The 27,947-nt window shown below is 39.8% G+C and overlaps 3 protein-coding genes across 9 annotated transcripts in view; 1 reads left to right on the top strand and 2 right to left on the bottom strand.

The window, feature by feature from the left end:
• Positions 1–14,291, top strand: part of npas2 (neuronal PAS domain protein 2) — a 43,932-nt gene extending 29,641 nt beyond the window's left edge. For 3 of the 7 annotated variants that reach the window (XM_065962811.1, XM_065962814.1, XM_065962810.1), the window contains exons 7-22: positions 52–172; positions 1,359–1,472; positions 1,615–1,733; positions 2,814–2,896; positions 3,001–3,107; positions 3,304–3,451; positions 3,535–3,619; positions 3,739–3,865; positions 5,825–5,922; positions 6,047–6,133; positions 6,527–6,739; positions 7,851–8,063; positions 9,155–9,339; positions 9,445–9,537; positions 9,609–9,843; positions 10,719–14,291. In XM_065962811.1, the coding sequence (XP_065818883.1) occupies positions 52–172; positions 1,359–1,472; positions 1,615–1,733; positions 2,814–2,896; positions 3,001–3,107; positions 3,304–3,451; positions 3,535–3,619; positions 3,739–3,865; positions 5,825–5,922; positions 6,047–6,133; positions 6,527–6,739; positions 7,851–8,063; positions 9,155–9,339; positions 9,445–9,537; positions 9,609–9,843; positions 10,719–10,922 (2,232 nt within the window). In that variant the 3' untranslated portion in view covers positions 10,923–14,291. The remainder of the gene's footprint in view (positions 1–51; positions 173–1,358; positions 1,473–1,614; positions 1,734–2,813; positions 2,897–3,000; positions 3,108–3,303; positions 3,452–3,534; positions 3,620–3,738; positions 3,866–5,824; positions 5,923–6,046; positions 6,134–6,526; positions 6,740–7,850; positions 8,064–9,154; positions 9,340–9,444; positions 9,538–9,608; positions 9,844–10,718) is intronic. The other 4 variants (XM_065962815.1, XM_065962812.1, XM_065962816.1 and 1 more) reach the window with 3 other exon arrangements.
• A 748-nt stretch (positions 14,292–15,039) lies between these two features.
• radx (RPA1 related single stranded DNA binding protein) lies at positions 15,040–21,286 on the bottom strand. Its single transcript, XM_020630249.3, has 15 exons — positions 20,483–21,286; positions 20,228–20,370; positions 19,895–20,087; positions 19,517–19,625; positions 18,980–19,080; positions 18,756–18,875; positions 18,565–18,660; positions 18,311–18,478; positions 16,728–16,885; positions 16,515–16,645; positions 16,327–16,374; positions 16,130–16,251; positions 15,815–16,057; positions 15,489–15,671; positions 15,040–15,386 (listed from the first exon to the last, which is right to left on the bottom strand). The coding sequence occupies exons 1-15, from the start codon at positions 21,072–21,074 to the stop codon at positions 15,250–15,252; spliced, it is 2,544 nt and encodes an 847-aa protein (XP_020485905.2). The 5' UTR covers positions 21,075–21,286; the 3' UTR covers positions 15,040–15,249.
• Positions 21,287–23,597: 2,311 nt separating this feature from the next.
• On the bottom strand, positions 23,598–27,420 carry LOC109981414 (G-protein coupled receptor 4-like). Its single transcript, XM_020630183.3, has 4 exons — positions 27,361–27,420; positions 26,445–26,624; positions 24,739–24,920; positions 23,598–24,656 (listed from the first exon to the last, which is right to left on the bottom strand). Exons 2-4 carry the CDS (start codon positions 26,607–26,609, stop codon positions 24,161–24,163), a joined length of 843 nt encoding a protein of 280 aa, XP_020485839.2. The 5' UTR covers positions 26,610–26,624; positions 27,361–27,420; the 3' UTR covers positions 23,598–24,160.
• Between the last annotated feature and the right edge of the window lie 527 nt (positions 27,421–27,947).

Below are 27,947 nucleotides of genomic sequence, written 5' to 3'. Positions count from 1 at the left end.
ACAACGTTTCAAATGACAAATCTGACTGTCACACGTCTCTTTTTGTACCAGTCAGATATGGTGGACCAAAATATCTTGAATTTCCTGCCAGAGCGAGAACACGGCGAGGTGTATAAGCTGCTATCATCCCATATGCTGATGACTGACCCCATTGCTGCTGACTTCTTGGACAGTGAGTATCCTTCTGGGCGACCTCCCTGTGCACGTCTGGCCACTGTCTGTTTCCGTTTGTGTCGCCCATATCAGGAGGCACAAATAACCTCACCTCAAACGCTTTATTTAGAACAGGTTGCTGAATTGGGACCAAAGTATATGGGATTGCTGATTAGTGCGTTTCTATGATTAGCCGTTTTGCTATTATTAGGACCCAGCTGAGTATCATGGTTAAGACTCTAAAGCACTGTTATGTTAGCACAGTAATCCAGAGCAATGTAGTATCTGGGGCTCAAGGCTCTGACCTTAATCCTGTGTTACTATTGAGCTTTTCTGAGGAAGAGAGATGGTGAGGCCTGCTCGCTCTATTCTTGGAAGCCTAAATAGCAAACTGTCACAGAGCATTGTCTGAAGTGTTCATCACGTCCTGAGCACATTCAGCAGACACATACATCTTTTGTCTTCATGGCATAAAAAGAATGGTGTTGTTTTTAAGCAAAATATCTGCTTGAACGATTGTAAAACATATTACACAAGCAGGTATGTTAACATTCACCAGCCTTTTTTTAAAGAGGGATTTGCCGAAGTATTGTGAAAGACGTCTACAAGTAGAGTCAAAACAATCTCGAGCTCTCCAAGCAAAACGTTTTTATTTTGTGAGATTCTGTGAAAATCATCCGCTGTCTGTAACTGCTGGCAAATAATGTACACTCCCATAGTTAATCTGCAGGAAATGTAAAAGCTTTAGTGAGCTTCTACTTTAGAGGTTTGACATTGGAGAACATATGAAGCTGAAAGAGCATTTGTAATGCTATCAAGCCATGAATCTGCTGCTTTTGCCCTCCCAATGGATGTGAGAATGTATGAATTTATAAATGTTGATTGCAAACCTTTCTTTCCCCTTAGGCTGTTTGAATACTTTATAGAAACAAGCTTTTGTCAGATCTGCTAAAATATGATAAACACAAGGTTTCATGCCATTTCTTCTCTGCTCTGTAGCATCACAATGAAACTTTACGTCATCATTCCTTCAATCCAGATCTTTAAGTACACAGCTGAAAGAGTACAGTTATACAAAACACCAACAAGGTTAAAAAGCACCTTATTAAGAACCTGGACCATTATTGTTATAGTTAAGCATGTATACTGCAATATAAACAGGCTGTTAGAATTTAAAATCAACTCTGGTGTTCTTTTTTTTTCAGGTGAGTCACGTATTGAATTTTGCTGTCATCTCGCCAGAGGTAACATTGACCCAAAGGAGCCGCCTGTATATGAATATGTCAAGTTTGTTGGAGATTTCAAGTTTCATAACAATGGTAAGAATTTGTATTTGTTTCCTTTGTTCATATTGTCCAAAATGTGTAACTTTAAGTCTGAAGTGACACTTTTCCTTTTAATGAAACAAAATGAAAAGTAGGATGGATGTAACAACCACCTGAACTTTCCCCTGTCTCACAGTGCCTACATCTTCTTGTAACGGGCTTGAACTGACGTTACCAAGAAGCCTGCAGTCGTCGTTGGAGGAGCAGGTCTGCCTCATCGCTACTGTACGATTAGTCACTCCACAGTTTCTAAAGGTAAAACCAGCTCGGATCATCTCTCTTTGTCACTTTTCGCTGATGTGATTATTCTTAAAGTATAAAACAGATGCAGCACTATGTTATTATGATGACAGGTGTTTTTTTTGTCTGCGGCCTCATGTTATAGTCCATGCAAGGTCATGGTGTAAAACACTCAGTGGCGATTAATTGTGACACACTGTACTCGCCAACTGATTACATCATTAGGACACATCTGATCCCAAAGTTTCCTTGAGAGTGGAAATCGGGACACGTGGCATGTTATCAAGGTGAATTTAAGTTGAAGACCTGAAACCTTTCCGAGATCCACTCAAACCAAAATAACAGTCAAACACTCACCGAACATTACAGTAAAGTTCCAAAACAGCACACATCTCATGGCCAAGAACAGATTTACAAGACTGTAGGTAGCATGTTATGTACAACGTGTCATAAAGCCTGTTTTATCATGTCTGACAGACATGTGGCCAAAAATGAAGCATATGTTCTTGGGCAATGTGACAAGCCGTCTTAATATGAGAGTATCTGTATTTTCTTTGTATTCTTTAATTTTTTTAACTCGCCCTTAAAATGTGCTGGAGCTCAGAGAGCAAAGGTGCCAGAGGAAGCAGATCTATTGGACAGGCTTCAACCCTCCCCCGCTATTTATTCCAAAATGTAAAAGGCACTGATTACACTGATTTGCCAGATGGAATGACTCTAAGAATAAAGTCTGGACCATATGGCAGGGAATCATTTTTTCCCTCATATTATCAGAGACAGGAAAAAGCCATTGAAAACCCTGCAGTTTAAAAAAAAATCTAAACTCTCCTCGTCGAATTAGTCGAAGCTATCAAAAGCTTTGTTCACAATAACCTTAAATATTTAAGCTTTCAGAGAACATTCAAAACATGCAAAAAGCTCAGCCTAACTCGATGTTGATCATTAGAATACAAAATAAGGCACAGCTTCTAACCACTACACATGATTAGAGTATCTGAATTCATCAGCTTCTAATATTAAAAGACAGGTATTTAACTTTGCTGTGAAATCATAATAATGTGTTTTTTTTTGCCTGTTATTTTTCCTTTTGTTCAGGATTTGTGTTATGTGGAAGATCCTTGCGATGAATTCACATCTAGACACAGCCTTGAATGGAAGTTCCTGTTTTTAGATCACAGGTGAACAGATGATTTCTGATTTTCATTTTTTATCAGTAAGCGTTGTCGTCTCTTGACAGAGCTTGTCTTTCCAACATGTTGGTCATCCTCTCCTTCTGTTTCAGAGCTTCACCAATCATAGGCTATTTACCCTTTGAGGTTCTTGGAACGTCGGGCTATGACTACTATCATGTGGATGACTTGGAGCTCATAGCTCAGTGTCACAAGCAATGTAAGTAACTCATCTCCATCTGTTGCTTTCTACTATCTACAGCCTTTATTGTCAACGCAACATTCAGATAGCCATCTCTGTGAAACAAGGTTAAGTTACATGCCTTATCCTTCTGTTCTAGTGAACAGAAGCAGCCTTGACTCGTGACACCAGAACAAAGCATTGACGTTTGCTGTCTTTTTTTTCCTCTCCTCAGTAATGCAGTTTGGAAAGGGTAAATCCTGCTACTATCGCTTCCTGACAAAAGGTCAGCAGTGGATTTGGTTGCAGACTCACTACTACATAACTTACCACCAGTGGAATTCAAAACCTGAGTTCATTGTCTGCACGCACACTGTTGTCAGGTAGGCCTGGTGGTTGTACCCCAAGACAGTACATTGAACATTCACAAACACACTTTGTTCACATTCTGCGTGCTGTTTTCCAGTTATGCGGAGGTGAGAGCGGAAAGACGGAGAGCGTTTGGCTTAGAAGAGCTGTCGCCACCGGAGATCGCTCCGTCTTCAGTGAAGGCAAGTGTCCCTCTGAATGCGGTGCACAAGGTTTACAATGTAAGTCTTCATGTCAGCTGAGAATCAAGTCCTCAGTGTTGAATGTCTCTGTGTGTGTGTGTGTGTGTGTGTGTGTGCAGGCTCAGGAGCTGTACTTGGACATCTGCTCCACACTGGACCCTCCGCGGGAAAGAAACTGCCGCGCACGTTCAGTATCCTCCCACAGCTCCCGGAAGTCCTCCCACACAGCGCTGTCCGACTCAGCATGTGAGTCATCCACTGCTCCCCAAAAAGTCATCTCACTCGGGTCAATATGTAGAGAAATGCTGCTCCTATATGGCCGCAGAGACTTTGGATTTGTCAGGGAAACGTTCTCTGTTGTTGAGAAAATTATAATTACATGTCATTCACGGTAGAAAGCGTGATAAAAGATTGAAAATCCTTTATTTATTTTGGGGCTTTTTGTGCCTTTAATGGAGAGCTAGGACAGTGGATATAGTTGGCAATCAGAGAGAGAGAGTAGGGAATGACATGCAGGAACAGAGCCACAGGCTGGATTTGAACCTGGGCCGCCCGCTTGGAGGCCTATAGCCTCCACACATGGGATTATATCTCCCTTATAAATCTGAAAACACTCTAATCAAACCTCCACACAGAGCATAAGTCAATAAAAGATCCACTTTGATATATGTGGGTGAATGTGCATTAAAAATGCAATGTTTTCGAAGGCTAACTTTAGCTGGCCCTGTTTGTGTGAGCCTCCAGTCTCTCTGACTTCAGCAGCTCTTCCACCCACCGTCTAATGTTCGAAACACTTTACTTCCATCTGCATGTTTATGAACAATACACAGTGTCAGATTTATTTCAGCAGCTATTCATACACATAGCGGCTGTCTTCTATTCACCCACACACATATTCACTCTCATTATTTTTGTAGACATGTTCATAAAACTCCATCTGTAGAAAAAGTATTTAGTCTATTATTCTTCTTGCGTTTTTTTGTTTTTTCATTTTGCGTTGGCTACAGTGAAATAATATCCGCTGAGTGCATCACAGTTTGTGGGTTTAACTCAGAGGTAGAGTGAGGTGGCAATCAGCAGCCTGTGAATCAGCGGGATCTTTATATAACCTCAAAAGACATGTCTCCCATAATGCTTTTCACCTCCCAAAAAGGAGGTTACTCTCTCCTGGACAAACTACACAAGTATTGACAAGTGGTCGTTTTAAAGAGGAGAAACTTGTGAAATGTTGAATGTAAAGAGGGAGAATTTCCTCAAGTGATGTATACAGTGTTTGACCACTGACCCTCCTGAGGTGATATTAGTCGGTGCTAAAGACTACAAGTTTGAAAATGAATAATCAGAAGGTTTGGAGTCAGAAAGAAGACTTCCACAGAAAACTTCTCATACTAGATTGAGGTGACTCTACATTTTCTGCTACTTGCACAGGAGAAGTCATTCCTCAACCCAACATACAGCCGTTGAGTTGTTTTACATGCGATGTAGGCGACAGGTTTCATGAAGGGGGAAGAATACGATGGAATCAAGAACGTAATCTCTGGTTCTTTTGGAATGAATAAAGATAGATGTTATATTAATTAGCAAAATGCAAGTCAGTTTTTGTTTCCTTACATTTTTACAAAACTCTGTTTACAGGATTTCATACAGTTACATACAGTATGTGTAATTTATATGGTATTTCTCTTTCTACAATATAACAACTTACGTTATGATTTGACTCAAGCAAAAACTGAACATGAACAAATGAAATACATCAATGCTACACTACACATTATCGGTATCTTCACAACAAAGAACCAAGGTGCACAACAGTCTGCTGTTGTTTGAAAGAATATTGACTTCCAACTGAACAGTGAGGGGGGGGGGCATCCAGGCTTTTGTTTCAGTGTCTATACAAAAAGATCTATGGTGGGAGGGTTTGAAGAAAGATGTTCAAACTTTTTGATTTGCAGCCAAAAAGATTGTTAGTACATTTCCAATGAGCTGCTGTTGCAAAAACAACGACCAACAGGGACTGATTAAAAGGGTTATGTTCTTCATGTTTAACAAACTGTATTCCCTGTAGATTTGAGCACAGACTCAGGTGTTTGTTTCTAGTTATCGGCCGCCATTTGACATTGAAAACCGTTGATTATGATCTGACTTTGTCTCAGTGTGTCATAACCAGAGTGCTTAGAGGTAACCCGCTGTATTTTCTTTCTGCAGCAGCTAACTCCTACACAGAGGCCTGCACACCTTCATGGCAGTCTGCCTCCATGGGGACAGAGAAGACATCTGCCAGACTCCAGCCTAGTAGTTCAAAGGTCAGTTTATACAATGTGTGTCTGTCTCTGGGGATTAAAAAAAAAGAATCGTCAATGGGAAAACAACTGCGCAAAGTTGTCTAAATTGTGCTTAATTGTCCAACTTTATTGTTTACCCCTGTAGAATTTGGCACAAAGACAAAATTCCTTTGACCTCGTTCCCCAAATGAGCCTCCCCCTTTCTCCTACCTGCAGTAAGCACTCCGCAATGGTAAGTGTTTAGTCTTCTTCTCCTGCCTGTTGCCTTCCTCTCCTCTGTTTGTGTACAACATCTGACTGTTATGACTGTTCCAGTTTTATGTGTTTATTTCACCTCATGCTCATTGCAGTACCTCAGTTCTAGTTTTAACATTGTGCTATACAAATAAGAGAGATAGACTCATACAACAAGAGTACTTTGCTCTTCATGAAGGTGTCTTTGTAGCTTTCTATAAAGACATCACTCTTCAGTATGTTTTTGACCTATATCAGAAAAGTGAGATGCTTAATGTGTTTACCGAAACAAGAGTAAACCATAAAATAAATCATTGTCTCATCTAGTACACAGGAACGCCTTTTTCATGTATGTACTCATGTGTGCTGTTTTTGGCTTATATCTCTCCAGCAACAGCAAACACAGCAGCAGCAGCAGCAGCAGCAGCAGCAGCAGCCGCCGCCATCGGCGTCCATGTATCAGCTGCAGCAGCCTCAGCTCAATGTCATGAACCAGTTGAAGGAGCAGCTGGAGGAGAGGACGCGCATTCTGCAAGCTGACATTAAGACGCAGCAACAGGAGCTCCACGACATTAAGGAGAAGCTTCACCTCGCTAATCTCCAGGTAACACTCCCAGGAAGATAAACACTCGTCATGGTGTTCACTAAAGGGGAATAAAAAATGTGTGTAGAAAAAAGTTTCAAGTGCAAATTAAAATCAAGACAGACAAATACAATTGGGCATTGACCCATTAAAAGGTGGAATAGCAGCACCAAAATGCATTCTAACCACATCATCTCTCACAACTTAAATCCTAGTTCTCATCGTTAAAGAATTCCTGAGAACCGTCTCCTGAAATAAATGTGAAAAAAAAAACAACGAAGAAAATGTAATTGGCCTACAGATATGTGTTATTCCACTGTCAACTGTAATGACTCAAATAAATGCTTTCTCTCTGTGAGACACTTGAGCTTGCTCCTGGGCTTGCTTTAAATAATGAGATCAAGTCAGGATCCAGCAGGGTATCATACGTTCAAACACACTGCGCTCAGCTCATCATCACTGTCTGCCACTAAGAATACAAACATAATGTATCCGCTGTCACATTTCCTCACCACATGCCTCAGAGATTTTCCTGGTGCAGGGTTGACATCACTTCTTCTTCTTCTTTTTTGTGTCACTGCAGTTGAACATTCGACATTAAGAGCACATTTTGATTTAAAAATAAGAAAGCTTGGTAAAATAGAAAAAGGATTAAATTCATCCAACTGTTTGGCAGCGCCACTGCCTCCACAGTCCACTAGAGAGCACTATTGAGGCCCACCAGTGGACCAGAGCCAACTGGTTGTGCTGTTATGTGGGTCATGTAGTTCCTCCATTCCAGGAGGACAGACTCTGGGAATTTTGTGATGTTCCTTTAATGAAGAAACGTTGTGGAAAGTTAGTGTTGTATTTCTTTGAATACAATGTTGGACTAAGTCTGATTCAAAAAAACACTCAAACATATTGATTGAATTTTACCTAGTTTATTTTTTAACTGCCAATTTGACCTTAATATGGACAAAACTAATGTACCTGCTGCGATTTTAAAACAGAAAAAACGTTCTTCTAAAAGATATGCATTGAGTTGTAGCATTAGTTTTTGTTGGTATTGTCTTTTTTTTATCTTAAACAGGTTTAAGAAAAAAAAACATTCTATAGTAACTTGAACATTTTCTGCTGTTGTGTGTATTAGATGTTGTTACAGCAGCCAGTCCACAATGACTTTGGTCAAGCCCAGCAGCAGCCCCAGCAGCAGCCCCAGCAGCAGGGCTCAGGCAGACCAGCCCAGCAGAGCCAGTCGGGGGTGATCAGGCAGCACTCGGGTCACCCTAAACCAGCGTCCTGCAGGCCTCACAGTTCGTCCCCTCACTCACTCATGAGCGAGAGCAGCTCGCCCTCCACACAGGTAAACAGCTGCACGAGTGACAAATACAAATGTGAACAGTTAAAAAAAAAAACACAGCTGTTCAAAAAGTGTAAATGAGGATAATGTTCAATCTAATTAACCTCAGTCATTAGCAGCTAACGACTCGTAGCCTACTTGAGTGCTCTCAACACAGCAGGAGGCATGTTATTGATTCAGCATTTATAATCAGTGTCAGCAGGTGGTGGAATCACTTGTTTTGTTATTAGTTTTTTGCAGTCTCGGCTTGTTTGCATTGAAGCAAAAAGACAAAGAAACCTGAGAACTACATTATTAAGATGAAAGATGTTTGAATCATGTATAACAGAACGGAAAATTTGAGGTTGGTATGTACCAGTACCTCTCTTTTGGGTAGTAGTTCTATTTTAATACAGCAAGGCAGTGTTATTGTTCTTCAGTCCAGGACTCTGATTCGAGTCTGACTCAAACACTGATTTTCTGGACTTGAGACTCAACTTGGGCACAAGCACTGATGACCTGGACTTAGACTTGAACTGGAGCATTGACTGCATTCAGACTGGAAAAGATGGAGAGGAAGACTTGGAAAATGTGCGTTCAAGTGTCGTCATGTTCAGCAACAGTTAGTGTGTCGTGGGTCAGCGTCATAATAATGGGCAGATCAGGTTTTTTTTTTTTAAACTTTATTAAACACCTGCAGTGATCCCTCCACAGATGAAATGATGAATGAGGCGCACTCACAGCTCTGAAGCTTCATTGATCATTTAAATCTCCACAGACACTCCCACAGGCTCAGTCAGGTTCTAATGTTAAAAATGAAATGTGTTTTCTACACATCCAAAGGAGAGGTTAGTGGAGGTTCATACTGAGAAAAAGTTTGAAGTGAAACTCTATTTGGCCCTCATTTCTTGCAATTAGCACTTGCCTACATAACTGAATGTGTTGTGCAGATATGTGCAGGGTGAATACACTGCACTGTTTCACTTTACCTTATAAATACATCCCTATTTAATTTTAATTTTTTCCTGTAGGAAGGGTGTATTGGTATATAACATGTTTATTAAGTATAATTGATATTTTTGAATAACTGCAGTATCTTCTATGTTCTCTGATAGGTCCAGCAGAGGATTTCCCGGAGTGTGCAGTCACAGTCAGTTAGCATGCCTGTTCAGACGAACACGAGTATAACGATGCCATTCTACAGCAACCCCATGATGTTCTCTCAGACCAACACTAGGTCTCTGCAGGACGCCAACCAAAGACACACTGACAGTGAGTTCAACCAAGATGGACAACTACGGTAAGAGAAAAGAAATAGATCCTCTTTAACATAAGGCTTTGTGTTTTTTTCTGTTTCGCAGCACAGACTTGTGTTCTTTCAGTGACAGATGTTCTTTTCCCACAGCATGCTCCTCAACCAGCCGATGCAGACGCTGGTTCCCACAAGCAGTGTCACCACGCAGCCTTCCCAGTGCAACATGGGCCTCTCGCAAACCATGTGAGCACTGTTTGATTAGACTACACACACGCACCAGTGTTAGTGTGCTGTTATTTCATATCGTGCCTAAGTTCCTCACTGTGCCCTCCTCACAGATACACCCTGGAGCAACAGATCATCGCCCCGTCATTCTCCATGCAACAGGTCAACTGCAATGCTGTCCTCGTACCCTCCCCGGTCTTTACGTCACCCATAATGATCCCTCACAACAGCTTCATCTCAAACCAGTCCCAGTCCACCTACCAGACTCAGCCTCAGGCCTCCCAGCACTCCCTGCAGCTACAGCAGCCCCAGCAGTTCTTTCAGGTACAATGCACTGCTATGTAGTGACGCAGCTTTTTGACGCATGCATTTAATTATTATTTTGGATATAAATGAGGGATTGTTGCATCATAATGTTCATTATATTAACCTAAGGCTTCATGTTTACAAATGTATGTAAATGAAAGGCATTGCACTGCATCTGAATCCTTAGTTGCCACAGCAACAAGCTGCTGTACTTTCCCACAGGCTGGTAACCAATCACTCTAAAACCTCGGCTTTGAAAGCCAAATGTTGTGTGATGGTGAATTCATAAGGTCACATGTGTTATTGTGTTTTGGACAGAAAGGAAACACGGGTCACCAACATTGACCACAGATTAAGAGTTCAAGCCTGGTGGAAAAACAGAATTCCAAAGTAGATTATTGAATTCTCTCTGTGCAGCAAAGAAAGGAAGGATTTCATGAATTTCATTAGAGACACACTGGTGGCTTCAGAGATCAGCGACGCTTTTTGCTTCTCTCAAGTGATCACTTACAATTTTTAAATTTATATCAATTTTTTTTAATTCCACTCAACCTGTAGTGTGTTTGTGTGTGTTGATGTTATGCCTAGCATATATTATCAGCACTCTTTAGGTACTGCAGAGTACCTTTTTCAATTCCAGTTGTTTTATCTTTAACTGACGGGACAGATGTAGAAAGACTGGGAATGTTTTGAAGGAGAGAGTGGGGAGGGCATGCAGCAAAGGGTCGAGGTGGGGACTCAAACCAGCTGCGTACAGTTTATTACTCAGAGTTTCTTCTCATGTTTATATATTGTGTTCTAAATCTTTTTCTGAATTGGCCAGCATTCAAAACTGAGTGTAGGGGCTCCTGCCAGCTTGTGAGATAACGTTCATATTCTCTTTTGATCCACAGATGACTCAAGGACTTGTTCATGGTGGATCTACTCCAGCGTTTCTACACACTGCTAATGTTCCACATCAAAGCACTGTGGGATACATCCAGCAACAGCCGCAAACACAGCAAGTGCCTCAGGCACAACAGCAACAAAGGCAATACCAACATTCCCAAAACCAGACTGGCAGTGTTTCAGACTTCAGAAATATGCTGACTCGGTAGCGCTGAGGACCGCTTGAGAGCATGGAGATCTCCTTCTGTGTTGCCGCCGTGTAGTCCGCGGCACGTTGAGGCATTTGGAATCTAACTTGATGTCAAGTTCAGCAGTGGCAATGCTCACACGAGGGAATTGGCTTCTAGTGACCTCACTTTAAATGTGAAGCTGCCTGTTCGGAATAGGCCAAAGGCTGTGGCCAGAGTGAAAACCTCGAGCAGAGGCTGCACAGGCCTGAAGTCTCCTGCAGGACCCCGAGGAGACTCTGAGGTACTGGACCTTCATCCTCCGGTCCACATCAAGCTCAGACGGAGTAGCTGCTGGAACAAGTGGATTATCAAAGCTCTCAAGAAGACGCACTTTTCACCAAACAGAGAGATTCTAAGTGTCTGTTTGCACTTTGATACCTCCCACCCACCCAACCCTACCTAAAAGTACAATATTTATTTTTGCCCATAAATTAATATTCTATTTTCCTCAAGTAATGGCTTGACAGTGAGATTATACTTCAAACCTACAGCCTGACAAACTCTCCCCAGTGACATCACATCATCTGTATTTTAGCTCCAGTGAAAATGGTTCATCTCATGAGGGATTTATGTATCTGCGGACTTAATCGCATCAACATGTATTTCATTCTACCAACCCAGCTGATGGTTGATTTGGAGATGTTTTTCATGCAAAGTCACTAAAGAGGGACTTCATAGTGAAACATCCATCGGTGAGATGACCACCATTTCTACCTACAGCTTCGCTATGAAAGCTACACTGGGAAGCTCTGGGGTGGAGGGATATTTTCCAGTTTAAAGAAAGGTCTATCTAGATTTTTAAAGCCTCAATCTGAGACTGTAGAAGCAGTGCTCTGACTTCCTGCTTTTTAGGTGCTTGTGATTAGCTCCGAATGAGTCATGGGGTGACCGCTAACAGGAGGAAATATTTGTGCCTTTAACCGTGGTACATCCACGGTGTGGATCGATGGTTTTGTCTGATTACGGCTTTAAAAATCCAGCTCAGGTCCATTTGGAATACAAAGTTCTATTTTCATAGGTCATAATTTATTATTCATCCGATTTCAACAAAAGACATATAGATTTGTAATGGGGAAAATTACAAATATTTATTGGATGCTTCTTGCAACCTGTACAACAGTTCCTTCTGTAATGACAGTAATGAGCAAGATTTGATTATTTACTAACCCCCCTTCTTCAACCATTTCATCTTATTTATTATTACATATAATTTAATAAATATATGGGATTCAGAGACTAGTTTTCTAAAAAAAAAGGATGTTGTCTGCTCTGTGCAGCACTGTGATGATGGTGAAATGACAGCTGCAGAGCTCGGTTAGCAGGTCAACATTATTGAGGAGGAAAAGCACGCTAAAGATTGACATGATATACAAGCATCTCTGTTATTGACAATCAGACAGCCTGTGACAGCAAACTGTCCAGAAACTGTGCCAGAGTATGTCGTGAATATTTTCATTTACAAGCATTTAATAGTTTAATTTGAGGTTGTATCCCAGTCAGCTCCGCGGGAAAAAACTATTGTTTCCTGAAATTCTCACTGTGGAACTCGTGCTACAAAAAAAAAAAAAAAAGCCACATCAGCTGTTAACAGTCACGTCAGCTCTGTCTTAGCCCCGCTTCTGAGGCCGGTGCTGCGCTTGGTGGACGACAGAACCAAGCTGTTGGAAAACTTTCCACATGAACATTCAGTGCCGTTTTTACACTTTCCTATGTGCAATGTTGATATGAAAAAGAAGAATGTTAATTTATACAGTTTTAATGTGTCTGAATAGATGTACAATGTATATAGAGGTGTATAATAAGCCATTGTACCATGTAAATTATATGGAAGTATTTTTTTAATGAAATGTCCTAACATTCCTTCAGACGTCGATATCAGCACTATCTTTTATGGACTAGAACCAGTGGAAACAATGGTTTCATTATTACACGGGAGGTTTTCTTTCTTTCTCAAACATGAGAAAATCACAGGAACTCTGTAGAGAAAGGTTTTTACATTCAACACGATGATTCAAAAATGAAATGAAGACTTTGAAATCCTTCTGTCCTGTCTCAAGCAGAGTTTCAGACACATTTAGAGTTCACATGAGGGTGAGGTCACTGCTAGAGAAAAAGTCTAGTCTTTACGCTTTTTAACTTTTGATCTGTTTCAGTTTTTAGTTTTTTTTAATAAAAGTGCAATTGTACATCGTCATCAAAATATATTTTTTGACATCTGAGAAGAAGCATTGGTCTGCATTTATGTATTTTTATACATCCACACTCGGTATAGCAAGAGTAAAGTTAGTTCAGCCAGCAAACCCAGAGGTGCCATAGAGACCATATTTACACTTTCCTTCATTACAAATCTAAATCACTCATTTAACCACTCAGTCGATTGCAGTTAAGAATGGGTTTCATCATAATACAGTATACTGATGTCAGTCCATGCATGTCTGCAGAACAACTTGCTATCACTCAGTCATTTTGCCTTGAAAAGGTGGTTGAGGGAGATTCTGCCCATTAAACTCATGTTGAGATATTCATGCGTTGTGTTCTAGTTGTGCGTGAAGTCCTAAATTATTTGGTTTTGGACAAATCCCCTCCTTCTCCGCCAGATGTTTGGATGTGAAATGCTTTTGTTTTATGTATGTGTTCTTGTATATAATCCACCCTGCTCAGTTGGTACTGTTTTGATTTGTAGTCGCTGCACATTTTTCCTCTTCTGTTTATCTGTCAGAATGCTTTCCTCCTTCTTCATGGGTTTTTTTTTTTTTTTCATCAAGCGTCACTATTTCTGAAGGCATGTGATTTAGTTCACATTTAACTTGTATTTTTTCTGATTTGTATAAAAGATACTGACTGACACCTTAACTGTGAGTGTGGGCGGTCAGATTTATGCTTTCTGTGTGAGACTTGCCAGTACATGAACAAAGACGAACCTGGCTCACAGCCACTTCTGCCGTTTCACTGCAGGAAAAAAAATGAATATTTTGTATTATAGAATGTAAAAAAAAGTATAGACTATATAGTTGTTTATTTTATATGTCTAATAGATTACATATGTATGTTACATGATTTTAAAATTAAAGTAATTTTGTAACAGATAATGAAGTGTCTTATTAGAGGAGGTGAGGCTTTTCTTTTTTTGTGTTGGAGTTGGTATTGCACAGTCACTTGTATGGTTTGTATTCTTTCTGTATTCAAAATAAGCTTTAAAAAATATGGTTCATATTGTTTCTAAAGAAATTCACTAATTCAGTTTACATTCTAAACTATCTTGAAAATTAATTATGTTATATGGAATTATTTATAAATCAACCTGGATATATTGTGAAATATATTTGAAAATAAATATTTTTAAACAGACGCATTGTTATTCTTAGCTAATTGTTTACATAGATCGTCTATGTCGCAGACTTCTTCTTAACTGTGGGTTCCTGATAAATAAACACAAAATAATTCACAGCATTGAGAGGTTAGTATTCATCGATTTAAAAAAAACATTTGGCAGGCCACGAGTTCAAGAGAGAGAAAGGTTTGACTTTGAATTATAGAGAATGTTTTTTTTCTGTGCTGTTAAAACAATAGACAAATTTATCTAAACTAAACTTACAGCTAACTGTTGTGCATTACAGTTGGTGTCAGATTTAAAAGGTAATGTTACTTTATTTCAATGTGGAAACACAAGGGGGAGCCAGTGTGCATAACCTTTGAATATGATTTTCACTGAGTCATCTCCACATTTACTTGGAACTATTTGATTAACTGCAATTTCAATTAAAGTGACTATTTTTTTTTAAGATTTATTTTTTCAGACTTTGCCTTTATTAGATCAGACAGCTGACGACAGGAATAAGGGGAGAGGAAGTAGTGGAGATGACATGCAACAAACAACATCAGGAACCGGAATCAACCTGCGACCAGTGAGATGAGAGCTGTAGCCTTTTAGAAATGTGATCTACTGAGTGAGCTAAACACAGTGATGATATCCTGAACAAATAAGATTAAACCGAGAGTGTGTGCTCAACTGACAACTTAGTTTTAAACCAAGCAACAGTAAACACACTTCATGATTTTGTGGATGATAAAAGAAGCAGTTCAGTTATTTTCAATATTTCATGATTAAGACATTTTATTCTCAGCATCATGTTACATTTTGAAAACATTAATCAAATTATTTACAATTATAAACGTTTGGTCTTTACAAGTTCTCCAGTATTATTTGCTCTTTATATAAAATGACATTTCCAGTACATGATTTATGAGCAATTGTAATATTTACAAAATTCTCTCACAGAGCTGAACTCTTGCTGTTCCACACGTCCTAATCAAGACAAACTTCCGTCACTCTGTGCACCCGGCTGATCAGGACTTCAACCTGGTCTCCACCCAGATGACAAAGGTCCAAGATACATACGACATGTGTCTCCTCCAGCTCACTGGCTGTCACCAGCACCTCCTCTGCAACACAATAACATTGACATATTAGCATCGTCTGTCACACGGATACAAAATATAAAGCTATGTGTTTATGATAAATACGACGTGCTCTGTGGCGTTTACCCGGCTCAGGATGTGTTACTTCACTGTGGTTTGCAACGTCACTGAGAGGACAGAAGAAGCCAGATGAAAGGCACGACAGCATCGTGTTGCCATGGGGATCCTGAGGGAGGCCGACTGCTCGCGGCTCATCTGAGCTTACGATAGGAAAAAAAGCAGCATCGACGGCTATGTGCTTGTTTATGCCTGTTTGAAAGATTAAAAAAAAAAAAAAAAGAATTTTGGTGACTTATTTTGATCATAAAGGAATTAGCGAAGGGCTCAACAACATTGAAAGTCCCCACCCCCCGAACTGTTCTGTCAAGAGAGTTATTTCCTTGACATGTTACCTAATATAGTGACTTGGTAGTATCCTGGACAAGCAACAGGTGGGAAGGTGTCAGCGGTGTTCTCAGGTGTCCACCTTGTCGGCTGAAGGTTACTCTGCTGCAGGAGCATGTCCTTGTCGTCGAACGTGAACCTCTGAGAGATGCTTTCCTTGTACAGACCGCCTTGATTCAAATGTTCTGACACTTCTTGACGTTGTTTTGGCCAGCTGCTGCTTTCCCAAGATAACGCATCAGAGTCTAGTACTGGACACAAACACATCAGTGAGTCAGAACAAATCAGATGGACAGCGTTGTGCTGGTGCAGCAGTTATGTACCTTGATCTTGATTTGGGAGTTGGAGGGGAGTTTCCAAATCCTGGAATTGCTCAGGATCAGAGTCACTGTCTTCTTCTTCTTCCTGCCCTTGTTTTCCCCCAGTGTGTCTAAGACCAGGCCTCCTGAAAGAGCAAAGATGAATACGCTCAGAGAGGTTTAAATTGGTTGTTGATCACTACCAGCAGAATCTTAAGTACCTTTTTGCTTTCCTTTCACCAAGACACGAGGAGAACAGCTTGGCTCCTCTGTAAGACATGACACGTTTGAATTCTTCTGATGAGTTCAATGAAGCTTTGGACAGAAATGTGCTCCTAAATGCTACAAAAGTAAAATCAGGGACACAATATCAAACTCAAATCACAGTAAGACTCATGTGAGGTGAAACCTTGTCTTATTTCTTCTTTTCCTGCTGTTAGCGGAGATTTTCTCAGCAGGTGAAGATGTTAAACTGGACACCAAAGTCTGCTCAGCTGTGGACTCTGTAGGTTCACACACGTCAGCAGAAACAACCGGCCCCTGAAAGGAAACGATTTGAATTATTCCATAGTGATCATGTTGACTCATCTTGGGAAAGTAGCTTTCAAATCATTTCTACTACCTCCTCCTCTTCTGTTCCTTCAGACTCTGTGGTCTTTGGGCACTTTCTGTATCGTACTGCTGTGATCTGTCCTTGAATCGCTAGTTTTTTGTGTTCCCTGTAGTGCAGGGTCTCCAACTCCTTCTTCAAGTCAGCCACAGCAACCAGGGGAGCTTGAGCTGATGATTGAACAAGGTTTAAAAATAAAGCATGAAACTGGTAGTTACAGCAAATAATATTGAAGGAGCCACGTTTGTGAGGTGCGGACACAGATTGTTCCAGCAGGTGTCGCCTTTGGGTTAAGGTGAAACTCTATATAGGTAGGAACTATCACTGGGGTGTCAGGTGTTGCTTGACGGGGAGCAAATACACTTTTTTGACCGCTGTACGCCACGCTGAGGTAACAGATGTGAATTATTGTTTGAACAGGTCACATGTGACAGTAATCAAGACATTGATGGACTGAGAAATAAATATTCCCAAGAAGAAGAAGATATTGGACTGTCTTATTTCGAATGCTTACACTCAGGAGTGAAGCCGGCAAAGCGCGTCAATCAATAGGCTAGATTAGCCCGTCTATGCAGCCCCTCAGTGGCTTTAAGTTTAAGGCTTAGCCGCTATAAATATTGATTGTTTAAAATACTCAAATTTAGGAAGAAAGGTCTACTGGTGTTTTGTACTCGGCTTTAAGGAAATTTCATTGACTTCTTATGGGTGGTCTGACAGAATAGCTTTTACATTTACATTCAGAAGAATCGATCTGGATTGTAGACAACATTAGCCGTTTTCACATATGCACTCCGGATAATATCTAGATATTTACAGGAGGACTTCTCCGGAGATTCTCCCGAACTAGCCGTTCACATATGCTCCTCACAGCGGGGGACTTTCCCTGTCAGAGGGGAGGGGGGGGTCGGAGGATTTCCTGAGGTGAGATGTAACGTAATAAAACAACGTGGAAGTAGCGGCCGAAGCAACACAACGTTATAATGAGAATATTTACCTTTATATCAATGCTATGTGTAATCCAATGGAATGACAACATCCACAAGAGAGAGGAGAACAACATACTGACGACCAGAAAACATAATGCAGCCGTTTAATTACATGCATGGAGATCGTAGTGGTCGCCTGCAGACACTTTATGCAGTCACTGTATATAAACGTCATTCTCTTTCTATTGGCTCTAGTTGAAATCTCCAAAGTATATTCGGCCGCGTTCAGACATCAGCTCACTCGGACTTTATGCGGATAAAATACTAGGGGTCTGGCCGGAGAAACTCTGGGTAAAGACCGCGCGAAAAATGTGGCTGTTTGCATTTACACATAGCCTATATCCCCTCCAGGTAGCCAAATCTCCAGAGTACTTCAGGAGATTTCTGTATGTGTGAAAAGGGTAATTGAATGTTGTTGCAGATCTGCGAGAAAACAGACCCAGATGATTTCCACCACCAACAAGAGTGATTCTCATAACGCTCAGTACAATTACAAAAGAAAAAGAGTTTGGTGCTTTCTGAAATGAATTTCAACACTTACAGGCCAAAAAAACCCAGACATGAGAATTACGTTCTAAGAAAATAAAAATAAACAGATTTTTCTCTCACCTGGGCTATCTACCATTGACTGGGTATACACCTGTGGGGGACGAGGATAGCAGTAATAACCACCCACAGCTGTCTTCTGGAGGACCATGTTGTCCTTCAGCGTTTTGGTCCACTGGATGAAGCTCTTCACTTTAGGGTCACTCACGTATGGCTGACCTTTGTGGTGGCCTGTTGTGGAGACAGACTGTTTACAGCCCAGTTTTATCTGCAGATACATGTAGATTATCAGATACTTCGGTTACAGATGAGCTCACCTGTGATGAATGTCTCTGTCTCACAGCTGCTTGTGAGGTACGGTGAAGAGCCCTCCACTTGACAAACCCTCATCTGAGTGCACACCAGGTACGTCACTGGGAAAGAGATGATGAGTCAATGTAAAGTAAGTGGAAATACAGACAAGTGTGGCAGCAGATCTATCTAATAGGAGCTGACACAGTGGACTTACTGGGACATATTCGACTAAAGACTTCTGGCTGAGAAGAGGAGAACACCTCCAGGATGAACGGCTGCTCAGATGTTCCATCCACTGCATGAATCCAGCGATATGTCCAGTATTTTTCTGGACCTTTAAAGAAGAACATGTTCAGTCTCTAAAAACATCATCTTCAACTCCATTTTCAGAGAGATTCCCAGCATATACAGTATATGAAATACACTGACGCTTCTTACCCTTGTTGCATTTACTCTTGACTCTTTCAACACGACCAACAAATGTAACCAAACAAATGACATCACACGCCGAATTGTTGGACAATTTTTCCAACTCTGACCTGTAAGAAACGAACATTTTATATATGCATTTTATTTAATGGTAAATTCATGGCACTCAAGGTCACCGGTTGCATCACATGAAATAAGTTATAAAACATGCAATCAACATATCAACAGCAATAAAAGATCCTCACAAATATCCTTAAATGTGCAATAACTAACAGAGCATGAACCAGATATGAGTTCAGACACCTATCACAATAGAAAATACAATCCATATGATGCAGCTGAAGTGAGCAGGCAAGTTTAAAAGAATGGATTTTTAGGGCAGCTTCCCAGGAAAAAAAATGCAGCAGTTTTTTGAACAAAGTAAAACTCATTTTGTCTTAAAGAAGAGTGGCTTTTTAGAAACTTAAGCAACTAAAACTAGCATGGCATTCACACATGAATACTCAATGACAATAAACAAATGATAAATGGTGTCAATGAACTTACCTGGTGGTGAACTGGTAGGAAACTTCAGGTAGGCCCCACTGAGGCAGTACACTCTTTGGTGAGACCACTGTGATGACTGAAACTGGGTTTCGCGGGTTCAGACCGATTTCTTTAAAGAATAAAAATCGATAAAACATAAGAAGTTACATCATGGGTGTTTAAGCGTCAACATTACCCAGCACCTGAAAAAATGGGTGTCTGGTTATTTGACAAAGGATTTACACATGTGAGGTGTCGTCCACACATATCACATCATAGCATGATGCAACATATTCAGACAAAAAGGGAAAAAAAAAATAGAAAAGACAAAACTATTCACAAAAACAGCGGCGCTGAGCTTCAAGACACAAGACTGTTGTCGGCTCGGTTTTTGCATACCTACAGAGTTAAAGGTCTTCAGTCTATGATGGTCCATTTGCGGGTGTGATCGCTTTGAATAACTCTGCTTCAAGGTGTAATTCTGGAGGTATAAAACTGTGCCTACATTCAGTCTCTGGTAAAACTCTGGACAGAGTTCATTCCAAAGCACAAGAGACATGGTCCCACTCTGGTCAGCAACTTCAAAGTAAGCCTTAAAAACAACAAAGCATGAGGTGAAACACACGTCACAACAGAGCATTGAATATGTAGTAAAAAAAAAATATTGAAAATAGATCCTGTTCAAATCTCATTAATGAGGCTCAAAATGTGAGGTCAATTGTTCAATCCCACCTGGTAGGGGTAATCAATCTTCAAGCCAAACTTCCCATAATATCGTAATCTGGCTTTGTGTATTATCTTCACAAGAAGAGGAAGAGGTTTCCAGTTGTTTCTAAAGGACGACTCCAGGCTACCAAGAAGAGTAATCTTGGACACTGTTGAAACGGAGACATTGTGGACAGCAACATGTAACTTTTACTGGGACAGTAATTAGAAGGAATGAATGTAGTGCGGATTTTGATGGCTATAAATGAACCAGCGTCTCACCGTCCAGCACTGTGTCAGATGAGGGAGCCGCTGAAGTCCACATGTCTCCCTCCGGGTCATCGTTGTTCCACAGAGACAGGTAGTGTTTGCGGCTCACCTTCAAGGGAACGTCACTAAACAGCTCCACGCTCCTCTCCATGCCGTGTTTGACCAGCATCGGCAGCGCACCGACGTCCTTCACACGAGGCAGGACAGCAGACCTCTCCGCGCCACACCTGAGCTGTTCAACACGAATATAACCGTGTCCCAATCTCCTCTCGTCGTACACAAAGGAGCACTGTGTGATGCTGATATCACTCCCGGTCTTCAGGATGTTTGTGTGCACCAGGTGGTTTAAACTTGGGTGAAGAGTGCATTTGGCTCTCCACACGCCGTCAGTGACCGTCACGTCGTAGCTGTAGGAGTCGGGCTCGGTGTGCTCGGAGAGATACCTCTGAAGAGAAACCACAGCGACGGCAGCTTCTCCTCCTCCTCTCTGTGTTTTCAGACACTTTGTAGATGTTAAGCGCTCTAATGTACGCGCAAGGAAAGACACGCTGGAAAGACCTGCCGTCGAAGAAGAAGAAGAAGAAGAAGACGAGTCCTCCTCCATTGAAGGTTTTTAACGCGAGTTACAACAACGTCAACAAAGAGTCTGTCAGAGCTTAATTTCTTTAAAGTCTGTAACAAGTTGAACAGAAAAAAATCGATTAATACGAAGATATAACTAACTAAAGGTAGTTTCAGAACACTACTTTATATGTCAGGGTGTTTTTTTAAAAAACAACTACTCTCTGCTAAGGCTAACGTAAAAAAACAAAAAAAACAACAACACGGGTGCAGTTTGATTGCGTCACAATGTGCGATAATCGGGATTGGATATAAAGAAAAAAAACGTATTCTGAACTTTTGGACCTTAAGCAAACAAGACCGTAATATGTACAGTCTATGAAACAAAACAAAAAAAACAAAAAAAAAACGCTTGACTTGCCTAGAAACTATCCGGCAGATGTAAACAGAGAAACTCATATTTTTAAATACGGCGCCATGCTAAACGGTAGAGTGACGTCATAAATGCGACGATAGCTTAGAAACTTCAGTAGGGATATTTACAGTCTGTGGTAGAAACGGAATCAATTCAGATATAGCCAAGTATCACAATTTTTACTCCACCCACTATAGGTTTATTGATTGCTAATTACATACTTGATTTTTTACTGAAATTAGTTTTAATATACGTAGACTAAAAACATTTTTTATTATTATTTGTTGCACAAGAAAAAAAACATAAACATAATAGATCAATGGAAAAACAGACAGTACATAATGATTAGTTCATTAACAAACTATACATTTTGAAAGAAATGTGCTGGAGGAGCCAAATAAACCCAGAGGGGCTTGTCGAGTGGCCGTCCTAAAGAGAAACATGAAACACAGACATATTATTAATGTAGTCCAAGCAAAAACAATAAAGCTAACAAGAACACATACTCCAGAAGGTGGAAAAAAAGCAAAACAAGAAAGAAACAAATTAAAGAAGAGGGGGAAAAGGAAAATAAGCTCTTATGGTAAGTTTTTTGTCTATTGCAAATCACATGCGTTTTCCTTACCTCCATTTTTATCTTCACTTTTTGTTACTTCCACCCTTGAGATGATGAAATGCAAATGATAAATGAAAGACGCTTAAAATATGTCTGTGTGGAATGGTTTTGTAAATAGATTATCATTATTGTAAAGAAACAGTTGTAAGTCTTTACTTTGAAAGCTTTGGCAGTATTTTTCCCTGTCATTTGTTATTTCACAACTGTATTATGTTACACCTTTAGTTACACTAGACAAAATAAGGTCGTAACAGGGACCTTAACATTAAGTTTTACTACGTTTTGCAATCAAAATATAAAGTTTTTAACATGCAGTCACTTATCCCCGAGGTAGCTCTTGTAGTCTAATACCTCGACAAGTCACTCCCATTTTATGAGATTATATTGTAATGGAAACATTGTTCACGACTCTAGTTAATAAAACATGTCTTAGTTTCAACTTTCCAACTTTCTCACCATTTTCACAAACACTGAATATTTTCAAATAAAAGCCTTGTACCTTTTATAATTTTCTCGTATTTTCTTTTTTTATGAAGTACTAAGAGCTAACAGCTGAGCCATATGACCAATGTGGAGACTTTCCACAAGCTGGCAGTGTCTAATTTGGGGAAGTGTTGCTTACTTGAAGTGACCTTGCCTAGTCTGATGGCGCAGCTATGCGTTTACTGAGTTTTTCAGAGACATTCAGCTCATGCGTTTTGGCACTAAATGAGCAGAAATTGTCATGTGTTTTGTGTACTTATTTATTTGAATGTAACTGCTTTCATTGGGAATGTTTAATGAATGAATGAGTGACTGATATATGGAAGCTAAAAGGTGCCCTTAAGAAAAAAACATATAATTAATTTTGAAATATAATATGTTAACAGGGACCATGTACAAAATGTACATTAAACTGAATTAATGAGAGGAGATGCACTGCATCAGACTTAGCCGATTCCATCTGCGGTCCCTGGGCAGGTGTAAACACAAACTGTACAAAATACACAATTAATTATTACAAAATAGGATTAAGAGCTAATAAAACCAGATTACATCATAGCCACATTCCCTAAAGTAAAACCTACCACATATGGTCCATATATTTACTTACATTTAATAATAACATGGTGTCCATGCTAATTCCCTTATTTAAATGTTTAGCTACTTGTTTACATTCACGCCTGCTGACTTGAACGTATCATGGCCTCATCTGTGCAGTGAGTGCGCCAAAGAAACAGCTTCAGGCTGTGAACAAGGGATGATTAAAAGTTGGTTCCAGTTAACAAAAATATATGAGTTATAGGAACATGTAGTTTGTCCTTAATAAGGTTCTTTAGAAAAACACACAACTTCCTGAGAGTTTTCTTCTCAGAACTGATATCATCGTGGACATGAAGATTATGACATGCATTTCCTGCTATAAAGATAAGGTTTCATTATCATCTCATCATCTTCTTATACAAATACCACATGTAACCTTTCAACCTTATTTTATCAAGAGGACATCATTTATTTATTTATTTATTTATTTTTTAAAAGATTAATTTTTTGGCTTTTTTGTGCCTTCATTAGAGAGATAGGACAGTGGATAGAGTTGGAAATCAGGAAGAGAGAGTGGGTAGTGACATGTGGGAAAGGAGCCACAGGTTGGATTCGAATCTGGGCCACCCGCTTGGAGGACTACAGCCATGCAGATGCAGATAGGCTACAAATATGTATAATTACTTCTTTATACATGTTTATATGAGTATACCAAACGTGTGAATGAATATACATGTTGGTACTAATGCCATATGAAGCCCAACCTCAAGGTGAGACTGTTCTCATTTGTAACTCTTAATTTGAAACAGTGGCAATAAAGTTAGGACCTTCTCTCACATCCTAAAAGCTGACATGCCAAGCACTTTAACTGCACAAGTAAAGCTTTTATTGATTAGAAGATTAGAAAGTTAACAAGAGTATGAAGTGTATTTAACTGTCAAGAATAACAACATAGCTAAACAAATAAAGGTATGTAAGAAATAAATTTGTTCTAAACTGAGAGTACATATTTTCTCGTCGTTCTCTCTTCCTCCATGGAGCTTAATGTCAAAATGTTGTGAACATTCATACTGTTCTATATGTTGTTGTCAGTGTTGGCAACTCTGCAACAGTTCACAGTGGTAAAAAGCTTGCCAATGGACTGTTTTCTAAAAAAAACATACAGAATTAAGTCTGCAAGAGGACTCATCTTAACAAACATGAAAGATAGGTAATTCAGAGTTTTGTCAGATCTGTTTATGTTCAGGAACAAAATCATGCTGGGCAGGAACAGCAGTGTGTAAATGAGCAGCACCAGGACCAAAACTCCAACTATTCGTTGTTTTTCTTCAGAGTGGACGGAGACGGATGCAGACAGGGCTCTGAGGGTTCCAACCAGGAAGATTATGAACAGTGGGAAGGGAATGATGAGGAAAATGGAGAAAATGATTCCTGCCACGTCATAAGTAACCCGGGGTAACACAGTGATGAAAAAGACAGGAGGTATGAGCCAGATCACAACACTGACCACCACAGAGATCTTGATCGTCCGTTTGAAGCGGTACCACAGTGGGTGGGCGATGATCAAATATCTGCAATAAAAGATGAACACGTTGTCTTTGAGGCGGTGCAGAATAATTCAGATACAGATGTAGCTACAGGACATATAGTTACCTTTCCAGTGAGACACACACCATGAAGAAAACACTTGTCACTAGGCCACATTCGTAAATAAAAAATTCTTCGGCCTGAGGCTGATACTCTCTTGTTTCAAAAACGATCATGCAACAGAGCTGAATGAGGTCGGAAATAAGAAGGTTGATGACGTAGATTGGAGCCACATGATCCTTTCGTACCTGCAGAAAAACATATGAAGTAGACAATCAGTTGTAAACATGTTCTGAACTCATTGTTCTTCCAAAAATAACAACTTTTTCTGCACATGTATTGCAGTAAAAGCCATTTTTCATCTATCTGTCATTGTGCTATCAAAGACGTAACACAAATGGCACACTGGTATATCTGCAGACATGCAGCTATACTTTCTATCTGTTTTCTGTTGATAACATCAAATTCTTGTTATTTTCTTGCGACCGCAACTAATATATTTCCAGAGTTGCAAAAACATTTAACAAACAGAAATGAAGTGCAATGAAAGCATGTTAGGGTATGGTCTATCGCTAACTTGTTTGGTTGTTTAGAGGGCCAAATTATCCCGTTATCACAAGAAAACAAGCTTTAAATCTCAAGATAATGTGGTAATTGAATGAAGGGAAAACCAGCTTTGTTATCCTGAGATAACAAGAGTCCAGATCTATAGAGAAAACAACTAATAACTATATCATGGTATAATGGAGTAAACAGCTTCTAAATGCATCAATGACATAAGGTTTGCTGCAGCATTTGCACCTGTATTTCAGGCACAGTGTCACGTTTGTTTGCCACTTTTATCTACTCCAAATAATTGGAGTAGTGTGTTAACAGAGGTCTATTTTGTTTTAAATTGGATTAACTTTGGTCTAACACTTTACAACTGAGAGCGCCAGTTGAGAGCGAAGTAAGTGCCAAATCCGGGGGCGCAACCTAGTAAAGTGGTTAGTGCGTGCGCCCAATGTACAGAGGCTGTGGTCCTCCAGACGGGCAGCCCGGGTTTGAATCTGACCTGGGGCTCTTTTCCAGCATGTCGTTCCCCACTCTCTCTCTCTCCCTGATTTCTGACTCTGTCCTTCATGCGCTATAAAAAAGATTGTGATGCAGGTTGGCCTACTGTTTGCTATTAGGTCAGCTCATTTTAGCATGTAAGCACACAAAAATCTGATTTCTTCTTGTTGTAGCGTTAAATACAAAGAACAGCTGGAGTTTATAATAATGGCATTAGTTTTGCTGTTTGTCAGTCATAAACCAAATTGGATAATTTGACCTGATGATGAGGCCAAATTAAAAAAAAAACAGGGATCACAAAAATGATTAAGATTCAGCCTCTGCCCACTATGAATGTTTGTACTGTATTTTATGGTCTCTGCACACAGTAGCTAATGAGTAACTCCACAGAAAAAAGTTGATCAATTGGTATCGTTTAAGTAAAATGAATTATTTATTATTTAGCAAACCAGATGAATGCACTGCTGCTCCTTACAGAACAAATATGGACTTTTGCAGATCCACTGCCCTGTGTTTCACTGAAACCTGGCTCAGTGAACACCTCCCGGCTTTTCAGCTCTTGTCATCCTCCTCATGTGACATCAATCTATGCACACTGCTTTATAGCTAAAACTGTGTACCTGTCGTAAATTAGATTTCTGATATGATTCTGATCCTGAGACTGTTGCAAAAACACATGGCACAGACAGTAAAATGAATAAAGTAATGTAATGTATTACCAGAGAGTAAAGAGCAGAGATGGTCATGAGCGTCAGAGGAAGGCCGATACTAATGATGATGCATGTTGCCACGTGCATTTTGAAATTTAATTTTTGGTAATACTCTTTGTAGATGTCTTCGTTGCTGACATTCAGGGGGGTGACGTTAATGTAGTTATCTGTCATTCTTCAGATTGAAACCTAGTTAAAGAGATCAAGACATAGGGAGAAAATGTGTTGCACGGTGACAATAAATGAAGCAATGACCAGCACTAATGAAAAAATTAAACAGGAAGTCATTCAGATTTGTTTTTGTACTTTCTAAAAGCTGATGATTGTTAAATAGTTTAGTCAAACTATTTTCTATATTAATTTCTATCAAATTATCCCTTTTTATTTGGATACAGGCAGTGTGACACCTAAGAGGACTTTAGGAAAACATCAGATCTTTGATTTCCTAAAGTCAAATACAAGTTAAATCAGTGAGCCAAAGTCAAAAAGGTTTTTTTTATTACTTAATAATTTCTTAACTGATCAGTTAAGCAACAACCATAGCCAATCAAAACATAGTGTCTCTCAATAGCGTTTTTTTTTTTAAAACATGTTCATGAATCACAATCTGCTAATTAAAGTAGTAAATAAATGGGTCTTGAATAATCGTCCGCTGCCCTGATTCTTCATCTGATTCATAGGGTTAGGGTTAGGGTCATGTCATTAGATCATTTGACTCTAACTCGCAGGGGGAGTTTCATAGATAACCACAAAACTCTTCTTCACACCTCAGAAGTTGTCATTTCCTGGTAAATTAAAACATTTCTAGAAATAAAGAGTTTATTTGCAAACAATTTGTTTTGTCTTTTTTTTTTTTTTTTTTACGCAAACCCATTCTTAAAATGTTAAGAAATAACGACATTTAAAATATATCATCAGGTCTCACCTGAATGAGATCCAAGCACCAATGTCTGATGTTTCTCTGCAGCCAGCTGTTGAAAAATGAGGAAGTGAGGGGGGGGAAAGAGTCGGAAGGGAGAAACAAAAAGTCAGGCATGATGATGTGTAGTGAGGGAGGAAGAAACTGCGATGTAAGCATAAACTGTTTGAGATAAGAAAAGCAGATACCTTCTTTACATTTCATCAGAAGTCGTAGTAGCAGTGCTAAAAATAGTAGACCTAGTTGTTTATTTTATCTGTGTCGCAGGGGGCCCAGCTCGAATGGGATTACAAGACACTTTAGAAAACAAATTCAAAGTCAAACCAAATATTAATACTAGGCTACTATGCGCCTGGGCTATATCTAAACTAAATTAAATATAACTTATCCTCTTCCACAGCTGGAAATCATTTAACACAAACTGAGCTTGGTGAAAGACTTGGCGCAATCCATTCTTATTGAAACATGCTCCAATAGCACCATAAATGGGCAGAAATCTGTCAATTTTAAGCCCCTAATCCTCAAAAAAATTGCACTTTAAAAATATGCCGGCGCTAACACACCCACATAGTTGTCCTGCTCTCTGCAGTTTG

This window comes from Labrus bergylta, chromosome 14 (genome assembly GCF_963930695.1).
Source record: "Labrus bergylta chromosome 14, fLabBer1.1, whole genome shotgun sequence".
Lineage (NCBI taxonomy): Eukaryota > Metazoa > Chordata > Actinopteri > Labriformes > Labridae > Labrus > Labrus bergylta.
This window is presented reverse-complemented; position numbering and strand designations above follow the sequence as displayed.

Excerpts from the sequence above, each read along its gene's own strand:
- radx (XM_020630249.3), bottom strand. The coding sequence starts at position 21,074 with ATGGAGGAGGACTCGTCTTCTTCTTCTTCTTCTTCTTCGACGGCAGGT. Across the intron at positions 20,371-20,482 it reads ATCTGACACAGTGCTGGACG|TGTCCAAGATTACTCTTCTT; the intron begins GTGAGACGCTGG and ends CCGTTTCAACAG. Across the intron at positions 16,252-16,326 it reads GGTGAAAGGAAAGCAAAAAG|GAGGCCTGGTCTTAGACACA; the intron begins GTACTTAAGATT and ends TTGCTCTTTCAG.
- LOC109981414 (XM_020630183.3), bottom strand. The coding sequence starts at position 26,609 with ATGACAGATAACTACATTAACGTCACCCCCCTGAATGTCAGCAACGAA. Across the intron at positions 24,921-26,444 it reads TCTCTGCTCTTTACTCTCTG|GTACGAAAGGATCATGTGGC; the intron begins GTAATACATTAC and ends GTTTTTCTGCAG. Across the intron at positions 24,657-24,738 it reads GTGTGTGTCTCACTGGAAAG|ATATTTGATCATCGCCCACC; the intron begins GTAACTATATGT and ends CTTTTATTGCAG.